This window comes from Danio aesculapii, chromosome 4, assembly GCF_903798145.1.
Source record: "Danio aesculapii chromosome 4, fDanAes4.1, whole genome shotgun sequence".
Lineage (NCBI taxonomy): Eukaryota > Metazoa > Chordata > Actinopteri > Cypriniformes > Danionidae > Danio > Danio aesculapii.
Genome location: NC_079438.1, coordinates 48,699,317 through 48,711,649, shown reverse-complemented (window position 1 = coordinate 48,711,649; position 12,333 = coordinate 48,699,317). Strand labels below are relative to the sequence as shown.

Below are 12,333 nucleotides of genomic sequence, written 5' to 3'. Positions count from 1 at the left end.
ATACAAGTTAATTTCTCAGTTTTTCACATTTAATCTAATATTTAACTTGCATATATTACCAAAAACACAATTAAATGGATTCAGTTTTAATTAACAATAACAATAGTGGCTTCAAAACTAATTATGTGGACCCCATTGGCTTTCATTAGATGACTTTAGCTTTTCATTAGAAGAAACTTTTTCCTCCTGCTTTGTTATATCATAAGTCATCTGCATTTAAATTGGTTGGGAAAACAAAGACCATTCTCAGTTTAACTAACATCTGCGTATGTGTGCCCATGTGTGCATGTGTCTTCTATCAGGTGTGTATTGGAGTGTTTTAAGGTTGCCTCTGTAATTACTTATAAAGGTCAGTGTCAAGGGTGATATTTACCGTGAGTACCTCTCTGCTGCAAGCAATATTAAAAGCTAAGAGCACATGATAAATGCCATTTAATAACAGCCACATGAGCTTGATCTCTCTTTATAAAGTAGCTTTTCTGTGTACATCAAGAGGACGGCGAATTAAGAAAGCTCTTTGAACTTGATCATGCTTATTTTTAGTTTTAAACCAATTATTATCATCAGTCTAAAAGATCTCAAAGAAAGAGGATAACAATGCCTACGTTTAGTGACGATAATGACCGATTTTTCACCCGCTGCCCCTGCAGTATCAAGACCGCCCAGCTTCAGAAAAGAAGGCTTTGTCTCTTGCACTGAAACAATATTGTCCTTCCTGCTGGCCGAACGCCCACAGAAACATGAATGATTGAGGCCTGGTGTTTGGGGTTTTGGCTAAGGCATGGTTGAGTCTTCTTCATAGCTGTATCTGAAGGCAGGTGAACTGTAGGGTGCACAAATATACACATGACATGGATGGGTCAGTGACCAAGTTGAATGTAAACTCTGCATAGCTCACACACTTGGGTTGGGAGTGACCGGGACTTTGGCTGAAGAGCGGGTTACGGAGACCCTGATGTTTTTCCAAGTGTTTCGTTTGAAATGGGGCCCAAGGCTGGTGTGGTGTGTGGGTGGATTGGAGATTGCAGACATGTTTAAGACTATTAGGGATTGCTCGAGTTGTGTGGTGTGGTGAAATGCTGTCTCCGAGGCTAAAGAGACTTGTGTGTGTGTGTGCATGTTTCCTATAATTTATGACATGATGACTGCAAATCTGGGAAGTCATTTTTATCGCATAGCAGTGCCAGATCACTCACTCACGCACTCACTCATTCCGAATGTATCTAGAAAAATAAGTATTTGTACACACTGCGCACACATTGAAATCTATTGGTGTTGAATAAGGTGAGCTGTAATTTACTTTGGGCATTATTACAGGATAGTAATTTTGGAGAAAAACTACATGAAGCAGCTTTTATTGTAGTTTATCATGTCATATTGTGTTGCTTGTGACTCTTAAAAATATGGATTGTTCCATTGAGACATGTTTCTAAAGTGCATAAATACACACATACAAGCATACATAATGATTTAAAGCAGAGATGACCAAACTAGGGCCTGCGGTAATCTTTGATTTGGCCCGCTATTTCGTCTGTAAAGAGAGGGAGAATGATGTGGATGGTTATGAGATTGTCAATTCAAATTTAACAAAACCCTACAAACACTTGGGTACCCTGATGAAGGCAAGTGCGAAACATGTAGGCACAGTTTTAAGCAATAGCCATGTCAATAAAGGCTTTTAAATATTTTTGTCCACATTTTTCGAGTGCCTTGGACTGATTTTTGCTGTTTATTCTGATGAATCCCTTACCCAAAGAGCACCGGTACATTAATTAAGCTACCCCTGAGCACTTTTGTTTGATTTTGAATAGGTTTTTAATTGTTTAAAGTAATCTCATTTGGTAACACTTTATTTTGACAGTCCATTTGAATATTAGTAAACTCATGGATTTTCTAATTAGGCAATTCCAGAATCCAATGTGACACTGAAAGTCATTTCAGCATGGTGGATGAAGCAAGAATAATGTTAATTGCACATTCCAAAACAGCATGTAGACGTTTAGCATCAAGGCAGCTCAATGTGTTTTTGAACAGAGCTCCAGTTTATTTATGACTGAGCAAATCAGCATGTGTGAGAAGCTGTGCCAATCAACAGCACTAGTCTGGAGGTCTGTGTCAAATATCTCGATGCATGAGCTGTGTGTGTCTTCCTCAGAGAACATCAATGTGGCTCAGTACTCACTCTCCTTTCTGTTTTTCCATCTCAGGAGCGACATTACCCATAAACCCCTCTGCCTGCTCCTTTTCCACATCTCCACTAGAAGGAATCCAAAATACTAATGATGAACGGTGAGTTAAGTCATGTGTAGGGAAAATGGTCAACCAAAAAGGTTGTAAAGGCAGTTTTCTGAACAGTGCTATTGTGATTTGTATCCTACAGGAGGCAGCCAATCACACACAACCATTCAGACAATCAGGGATTAAATGCGACCATAAACGTGTACGTCCTGGTTACTTCTGCAACACCGCTGACCGCTTTCGTCCACCGCACTGCCTTGGTCAGAACTCCCCAGGATAAAGCTAGTTACGCCACCGAGGTAAGAAAACATTGTCCTTCCACTGAGACGGATGAAATAAAGCAATATCTGCTTCTCAATACCCATGAGCTCAGAAATCATTATTAGGTGCCTTTTAGCTATTTTGATAAGCGATTATGCTTTTAAATCGGATCAGACGAGAGTTCTCCGGCCTTAATATTGCAGTTTGAGTCTCTACGCTGCCATTTACTGATGATGATGATGGAGGCTTGGCTAAACATTTATTCCCCATGTGATGTTTATTAGGCCTCCACAGCTGCGAAACACTGCTCTCATTGCATTGCAGTTTGTGTGTTTCTGAGAGAGAAAGAGAGAGAGACTGTATATGTCATGGCAGAAAAGGCTTGAGTTCAGTGTCTTGTAAACAGCTGGAGGGCACATTGAGATCTAATAAGAGACAGATCATGTTTATTGAGTTTCAAGTGTTGATAAAAGAGCCTTGACAAACAAGCAGATCACTTTAAAGCCTTCACTACTTTTTCCCTTGTGGTCTTTGGTATTTGTGTGCCCCACCATGAGACATTTGTTTGCAGAACTACAGTATGTGCACTGTATATGCAACTTTTTTTTCTCTTCTACTGTCCCCTAATGGTGCAACTAAGTCATCACACTTTAATTTATCAACTTGCTATGTCTATGTTTCTGTACAATGGAATGGTTTTCCTAGTGGATTAATGTATTTATACTAGCATGTCTATAAAGTTAATGTACAAAGCAAAATGTGTCACAAAAATCTTAACCAGCATTATTGTGTTTAACATCAACAGAATGATAAATGTTTCCTGAGCACCAGATCTATCTATCTATCTATCTATCTATCTATCTATCTATCTATCTATCTATCTATCTATCTATCTATCTATCTATCTATCTATCTATCTATCTATCTATCTATCTATCTATCTATCTATCTATCTATCTATCTATCTATCTATCTATCTATCAATCTATCTATCTATCTATCTATCTATCTATCTATCTATCTATCTATCTATCTATCTATCTATCTATCTATCTATCTATCTATCTATCTATCTATCTATCTATCTATCTATCTATCTATCTATCTATCTATCTATCTATCTATCTATCTATCTATCTATCTATACCTATATATATATATATTTTAAATAGCCTTATTTATTTATTGTTCGTTTGTTTGTTTATTTATTCATGTATTTATTTATTCATGTATTTATTTATTTATTATTTTATTCATCCATGAATTTATGCATTTATTTATTTATTTATTTATTTATTTATTTATTTATTTATTTATTTACTTGCTTATTTGTTTGTTTGTTTATTCATGCATTTATTTTTTATTTATTCATGCATTTATTTATTTGTTTGTTTTTTGTTTGTTTATTTCTTCATGTATTTATTTATTTATTTTTTCATGTATTTATTTATTTGTTTGTTTATTCATGCATTAATTTATTCTTGCATTTATTTATTTATTTATTCCTGCATTGATTTATTTGTTTTTTTATTCATGCACTTAGTTATTTATTTATGCATTTGTGCATTTATTTATTTATTCATTTATTCTTATATTTATTTATTTGTTCATGCATTTATTTATTTATTTAATTATTATTCATTTCTTAGAGTTTCATTAGGTTGTGTGTGTTTTGTTACTGTGATTTTAGTGAATATAACAGGCATCTTCAAATCATGTAAAATCCACATTGTTTTAATCACTGTTCAAGGAAGGAATTTTTCACAAGGCAATACCAGAATGCACTGCAAGATTGGAAATTAATCCAAGATGCCAAGTTATGCAAGAAAATGTTTAATTACAAATGAACACTGATCGTTTCTAAAGTATGTCTCACAGTTTCTTTCCCTTTTTTGTGTTAGTAATTGTGAAATTTACAAGCTATTTCTAGAGTTATTGACCTCAATGATGATGGGAAATGATTTCAGTTATTTTTATAGTCTAATGCAGTAGCGCTCAGCTGGTTTTAATAGAAACCACACTGAATAGTGGCATTTAATTGTCTAAAACAAACATATTATTTCGTACACATAAAAATATATACCTAAAAGCAATGACTGAGATCTGTTAATGTGACTATAAGTTACAAAGACTCAACAGTATGCACTCTTACTAACAAAACAACTTTAATAGTAAATGTTACAAACACACATGCAATAGCTAAATAACTGTCTGAAACTAATGCTTTAGCACATAAATGCTTCCTAGACTTAGTTAAAACTATAATATATCCAAAATATGTTTAAAAAAATACAGAAAATAAAGTTACAAGTAAACTGTAACTGTCAACAAGTTTTAGTATGGGCTTTATCTCCCTCTAGTGGTAATTTTATAATAAAAAAATACTTGTTGAAGTAGGAGAGTTTCTGGCTTGCTTGCTGGTAGATGCGAATGCCTACTGTTAAACCAATATTGATGAAGTTGTTGATGAAGCACAATCTGTTTAGGGAGACTGCACAGATGCTGAACGTGATCTCTGGTTTATTGATGCTCTTTATCTTTGACTTTACGCTCTGATTTTGATCTCTCTTTCTCTCTCAAGAGTAAAGGTATTTCTGGCAAAGATGTTTTGGTGGTTTTTATCAATATGATAAAATTGAGTAATCACAGATAAAAACATTTTCAAAGCTTATTTTTCATTTATTCAATTCTTTTTTCAATTAATTTTTGAATTTAAATGGCCTTGTGGATATGTTTTAAGCCCAATATGCGAGGAGTATTTAATCTTCACACCATTATTGCAGTGAAAGAGTATTTCATAATATTATAAATGTAAATTAAACAGTTTTTGTAAGTGATTATATGCATTTACCTATAAGTACGTATTGAGGTTTTATTTGTAAAGAATTGTTATAGTTTTTTTGTTTGTGTGTAATAAAATGTTTTGCAATAAAAGTTTGTAATAAAATCTCTCTCTCCCTCTCTCTGTCTTTCTCTCTCTCTCAGCTTCAAGTATTCTTCAGAAAGAGACTGGGTTCAGTTGTCTCTCATCAGGCGATCAGACACATCAATCATGTTATCAGTGAAGTCCTTAAAGCTGCTCTGTTCACTACAAAGGACAGCAGCTCCTCACCCAGGTTAGAAACACATAAACATAATGTCATTCCTATACTTTATCAAACAAGATGTAACTGAAATAGCGTGTCTGTTGTTATATCAATATATAAAAGCTTATAAGTGGGATTTGTGAATGGAAAACTGCTGATCTGTATTTAATTTAACAACTTCGGTGATTTAGCTTTTTTTAATTATTATTGTTATTGTTATTATTATTATTTTTGTTGTTATTTTTATTATTATTGTTATTATTGTTGTTGTTGTTATTATTATCATTGTTATTATTATTATTGTTGTTGTTGTTGTTGTTGTTGTTGTGGTTGTTGTTGTTATTATTATTCTTATTATCATTATTATTATTGTTGTTGTTATTATTTTTATTATGATTGTTGTTATTATTATTGTTGTTGTTGTTGTTATTATTATTATTATTATTATTATTATTATTATTATTATTATTATTATTATTATTATTATTATCTTGTTCTATTTTCAGTGAAAATATGTAGATGGATGCATGCCATTGCTTTCAATCAACTGAATGTAGTAAATATGTGTGTATCTGTGCTATTTAGTTTTTGACATTTTATTTATTGTTGTTGTCGTTATTATTATTATTATTATTATTATTATTATTATTATTATTATTATTATTATTATTATTATTATTATTATTATTATTAATAATAATTATAATAATAGTAATAGTAGTAGTAGTAGTGGTGGTGGTAGAATAGTATTAATAGTATTATTGTGCTTGTTGTTTTGTCATTTACATTTTTTAAACCTTTATTAATGTTTTAAAATCAGATTTTTGTTTTCTCTAACATGCAGGACTAAATTATATTATTATTTATAATATTTTATTTATAATTATATTTATGATTATTTTTATTATTAATAAATAATAATAATAATAATAATAATATTAATAATATTTCCCAGCATGGTGCTGAGTTGCTGCTGGAAGGGCATCTGCTGCGTAAAAAACACATTCCAGAGTAGTTGGTGGTTCATTCCGATGTGGTGACCCCTGATAATCAGGAACTAAGCTGAAGGAAATTCAATGAATAATAGTAATAATAATCATCATAATCATAATTTTAATCGAAATCATAATTGCAATAATGGAAGATATCTTTTCAATAATCATTAACTTGAATCTTTAAACCTTAGCATGACTGTGTTTTCTCTGTTTTCCCTCTAGGTGTCAGTTGTGTTTTCAGTTAATGACCTTCTCATTGCTCTATAATTCCTCTCTTCGTCCAGTGGTGGTGAAGGTAAGAATAAGACACTCACTTACAGTTTTGTTTGTTGAGAGCAGTGGTTGAAAATTGATGTACTACTTTGCAAACTCTCAATATGACCACTAGATGGCAGTCTATCTTTACACATTCACATTTACTAATTTGTCTGCTTGGTTTCTGTCTCAGCTTCAAACTGACCTACACTTTGATGGAATGAAGGATCACTTCGATGGACAGATAGCCAAAGAGTATATGCTGGAGGATGTTCTCAAACTGCTTTTCCCAACATGCATCAGTGAATCTGCAGAGCCCAGTTCCCGAGTTAACATACTGGAGGAGAATCAAAAGGTAAAACACTGTTCATTATGCTTTTATGTTACCATGTACAACTTCATTGACTCTTTATTTTATTTTATTTTATTTTATTTTATTTTATTTTATTTTATTTTATTTTATTTTATTTTATTTTATTTTATTTTATTTTATTTTATTTATTTTATTTTATTTTATTTTATTTTATTTTATTTTAATTTTGTTTTATTTTTTACATCATTACATATTAAATACATTATACATTTTATTTCATTTACTTTTTAATTTAATTTAATTTAATTTTATGTTTTAATTTTATTTTTACATCACATATTTTATTTATTATTTTTTTTTACCTTGTTACAAATTATATTTTATTTAAATATATATATATTTTTTTACATCATTACATGTTTTATTTTTATTTTTTCATTTTTTACATCATTACATATTTTATTTAATTTTTACATCACTACATATTTATTGTTTAACATTTTCATTTTATTTTTGTGTTAAAAATGTCACGTTTATTATTATTTTATTTTGTTTAATTTTATGTAATTTTCTTTTTTATTTATTTGTATTTATTTTAATTTTAAATGCATAGTTAAAATATATCCAAACAATCTTTTTAAGGAGGGAAATGTGTCTTACAGATTTGTATTATGAATTCTATTGTTATTAATAAAGTAATATAACCATAGTACTATTTTTGTTGTACAATCAGCAAATATAATTTTCAATTTGGAACCATTTCAATTTGCTGTCAAATAAGTATTAGCATTTTTCCTTTTAAAAGTCTATTTCGCATATAGTAAAATAATAAAAGTAATTTAAAAACTGCAAAATTTCAAAATACAATTTATAAAATTAAGATAATTACTTGAAAACTTGAAGTAAAATAAAAAGAAAAAGATTATTTCTGAGATCTTTCATTTAATAATTTACTTGTTTGCTGCTTTGTTTCCATGCAGCACCTCAGTGTTAAATATATAATCATTTATTTGGTCCAATAATATAACAATCTATTGATCTGAGTTTACATAATTCAAAAGAATGCAAACAATATTTAAAAATGGGAAACACAAGCAGTAGAAATGTTTTGAAGCCGGTCTTAGATAAATTGGTGCATTCAGTCCTGTTTCCAAAAAAGGTTAACAAAGAAATTTGTTTTGCTTGTGTTTCATGCATGAGGCCCATTTAATAAAAAGGGTATTAAAATGTCAAATCAGTCATTTCCTGTATTGTGTAAACAGCCGATTTATGCTTATTTGCTTGAATTTCGTTTTCTTCTTTATTGCTTGGTGAATTGCACTACAGTGTTTGAATGCATATCAATAAGTTTGGTATTATTATTCAACTTTTTCTTCAGTATGGTGGCTGTGAGGGGCCAAACACTCTCTGTCTGCCTCCAGATGAGATGCATTTACTGCTGCAGTTTAATCAGCACCTCAGAAATCCAGGACCCTTTCAGCTGGTAAAACAACATATGACTTCAAATCTTTTCTGAATTGACTTCATCCTTAGTCAAATACATATTTGAAAGCTCTTTCCGATATAAAACGCTCACATTATAAATCTGTCCCTGTTGTGCATCTTTGTCTGTTAAATAAATTGCGTGTGTGTGTGTTTTTTGGCAGCTGCATCCTGTATCTCCTCCTGCTGATGATCTAATCCAGAAAAAGCCCCTCAGCGCACAGGATTATGGATGGAGACCAGCTCTCATGGCTCTGCTCCAAAAGCTCAGTCTTTACTACATGACAAGGCATCAGACTGAAAGGTTAGACTTATACAAAACAACAGATTCTCTCGATCGTGTCCTCACGCCGTATTGTTTCTCCGGTAATCAGATGAGTTATGCTGCAGGTGTGAGAAAAATAAGGCAGGGGTCCAGTTGATTTAAGCACGTGGGGCTCTGGGTTCATCTGCCGTCCAGTCTAAACATTTGTTCTTACAGGTCTTTCTCACACAATAAGTCCCAAACCTCCTGATGTCTTAGCTTTATATATTTATTTTGTTTTACTTTTAATTTGTCAGTATGTGTCACACTTCTTGTCTTTGTTTGGAAACCTGGGAAAATCCAGAGATTCTGACTGATTATTTATTTATTTATTTATTTATTTAATTTTATTTTTTATTCAAATTTATTTATTTTTCTAATTTATTTATTTTTCTAATGTATTTATTTATTTATTTATTTATTTATATTTTACTTATTTATTTATTTATTTTTATTATTTATTTTATTTATTTACTTATTTATTTATTTATTTTTATTATTTATTTTATTTATTTATTTTATTAACTTATTTATTGATTTATATTTTTATTATTTATTTAATTTTTCTTATTTTATTTAATTTTATTTATTTATATTTTTCTTATTTATTTTTATTATTTATTTATTTAATTAATTAATTTATTTATTTTTATTTATGTTAATAATCAAATACATTTGAAGCTATTTTTGCATTTTTTTTATCTGTAATTTAAAATAATCATTTTTTTTCCTTTTTAGTTTTTGGTTTAAGTATTGGTCTGTTTTGTCATTTTGACATTTAAAATATAGTCAAGACAAGTACGAATTAATGCAAACAACAGATAAAAAACTTATTCTTGAGTCCAGGGTGTCTTAAAAAGTTTTTAAAATGTCTTAAACTTCAAAAATAATTATTTTCTGGCCTTAAAAAGTCACAAAGTCTCACTAAATAAATCATTTTAAGAGGGATTTAAGAAATGTGATGTTGAAAAATGGATATGCATGCAACTAGAGTTTGCTTATTTTGACACATTATTTAAGATATGTGGCTAAGAAATATCTCATTTGATTTTTTGATATAAAATATTTTTCACTGGCCCAAACAATCCTTAGTATTTAGCCCTGTATAAGTCTGAAATTTCATCATAATGGTCTTAAATGTCTTAAATTTGATTTGGTAAAACCTGCAGAAACCCTGTGAGTCATGTAAGGTCTTGTTGCCTGTGAGGATTGGGTTTGTGTGCTTGTTGGATGATGTGAAATTGTCTGCATCTGGTTGGCTGGGGAATGCAATGAAATAACCATATTTGTGCATCTTATTAAAGCGAGGAATACTTGCAGAACGAATCGTTATCAATTAGAGTCTTTCCAACAAATTAAGAGAATTTGTCAAGCCAGCACTGATTGTTATTATATGTTAAAAAGTGGAGGCGTTAAGGGCTCACATATGATATTCCTGGAAAAAGTCTGTTAACACTTCTTTCTTCCAATCACCATTTTAGATTTTAAGTAAAAATCACTGTCTTCTATATTTCCAATAGCTCGGATGACTCAAGAAGCCCAGAGGCATCAGAATCGCTGTCAGGAAAAGGCAAGTAGCATGTGGTACCTCATTAATCTGACAAGAAGAATTGCAGATATAAGCTTGATTTTGTTTATACAAAGAACCAGCTGTTTTTATTCAGTGTTTATTCACCCTGGAATTAAATGTATGTCATCATTTACACAGCCTCATGTCCTTTCAATGCAAATAAGAGCTTTGTTTTACTTCAGAACCCAAAATAAAATGTTTGCAATCAAATCTGAGAGATTTATATGCCTGTAAACGCTCATAAAAAGTGTGCATGTGACACACAAAAATGATCTTCATTGATTCTTAAGTATCAAGCAAGCATACATCATGTTTTCTTTATTAAAATTGACTACTGTGTGCTTTTCTTGATCACACTTTATCAGTTTGTGTCAAAACATATCTTACAGGCCGTCTTCTCAATTTGTTTTCTCACTGCACTGAGCTATAAATCTCCACTTCAGCAGCACTTATGGTCATTAGACTTTACAGTTAAAGTTTTAACAGAGCAATATGTTCATGCATAATTTGCCTGGTTATAAACATTTTATTCTGCAATACAAACAATCCTCTGGAAAAAATTACATCTGTTTAAAGGATTTTCTGATTTATAGAGTGATAAAAAGAGATACCAAAAATCCCCTTTGCAAAAAAACTTTTGCTCTAATATGTTCAAGAACCTGTAAGTCAGAGGTGTTTGAGCTAGAAGTGTATGGAAATCATTGCATATTAATGTTTTTCACCACAAAACATGTAACACAAAACAAAATTTACATTTCATATTGTACAAAAATGTTAAATTAAATATATATATATATATATATATATATATATATATATATATATATATATATATATATATGTATATTTTTTTTTATTAGATTTACCCTATTCACATCTAGTATCTTGCCCTAATACACTTTTAAGTGTTGGTAATTGGTATTAAATGTTCTGTACTGCTGTTTTTAGGGAGGTGTGTTGATCCACACCTGAGGCAGCTTTACACAGACCCTCCAATGGTGCTGATGCCAGCGTTTAACGCTTGGGTGAAGGAATATCGAGCTGAAGTCCCGTTTGATGTGATCACAATTCAGATCCGGCCCGAACCAGTCAGTCCACATTGTCACATTCACCTGGATGAACATCGCGGACCCAGGTAAACCCAACACAAAGAGCATAAAACAAACTGAGACTGTAAAACTGGGCAGTTAAAACTTTCCAGTCATTTAGCATAAGAGATTTGTTTTTGGAGGATTAACAACTAATCGCACAAAGGTAAAAACAAAGTTTGAGTGGACTTTGTGGTGAATGTTGTAAAACACAGCAGCTTGAGCTGGGAAACAATGAACAAAGAGTCTGCAGTATGATTGTGCCGTCGCTGCCTTTTTCAAGGTAATCAGATCTGGCTTCTTATGTGTCAGCTCAAACTCGCTACACCGTTTGATTGATTTATCAGATTAATTTTTGAATTTGCTTTCCCATGCCTGGCGAGCCACACACACAAATGCAAAATCCCTGATTACTGTCCATTAGACTCTGTTACAGCCTGTAATCTCTAATTCTCTCCGATGGAGAAAAAAGCAAGATATTTAAAGCTGACTCTGACCTAAGGTCAGACTGTGGGGCTGCGGCATAATTAGGTTTTAATAAAGAAATAGTTTATGTTTTAAAAGAACAAGTAGCTGGCAAATACTATGAAGATGAAAACTTTATTTCCCCAAAACTTTAGATTAAATTATTAAGGTATGTTTTGTATTATTTGTAATTGAAAAAAAGCTGAGAAATTCACATATGAATGTGATGAATATTAATATAAAGTATTAAATATAAAATGAAATGCTTTAACTGCT

The 12,333-nt window shown here is 31.0% G+C and overlaps 1 protein-coding gene across 1 annotated transcript in view; it reads left to right on the top strand.

Moving 5' to 3' along the window:
• Nucleotides 1–12,333, top strand: part of cped1 (cadherin-like and PC-esterase domain containing 1) — a 76,208-nt gene that overhangs the window by 27,795 nt on the left and 36,080 nt on the right. Inside the window, exons 6-14 of the mRNA XM_056456387.1 lie at nt 2,208–2,289; nt 2,381–2,537; nt 5,485–5,615; nt 6,803–6,875; nt 7,029–7,190; nt 8,527–8,631; nt 8,795–8,934; nt 10,455–10,504; nt 11,453–11,639. Coding sequence (XP_056312362.1) covers nt 2,208–2,289; nt 2,381–2,537; nt 5,485–5,615; nt 6,803–6,875; nt 7,029–7,190; nt 8,527–8,631; nt 8,795–8,934; nt 10,455–10,504; nt 11,453–11,639 — 1,087 coding nt within the window. The remainder of the gene's footprint in view (nt 1–2,207; nt 2,290–2,380; nt 2,538–5,484; nt 5,616–6,802; nt 6,876–7,028; nt 7,191–8,526; nt 8,632–8,794; nt 8,935–10,454; nt 10,505–11,452; nt 11,640–12,333) is intronic.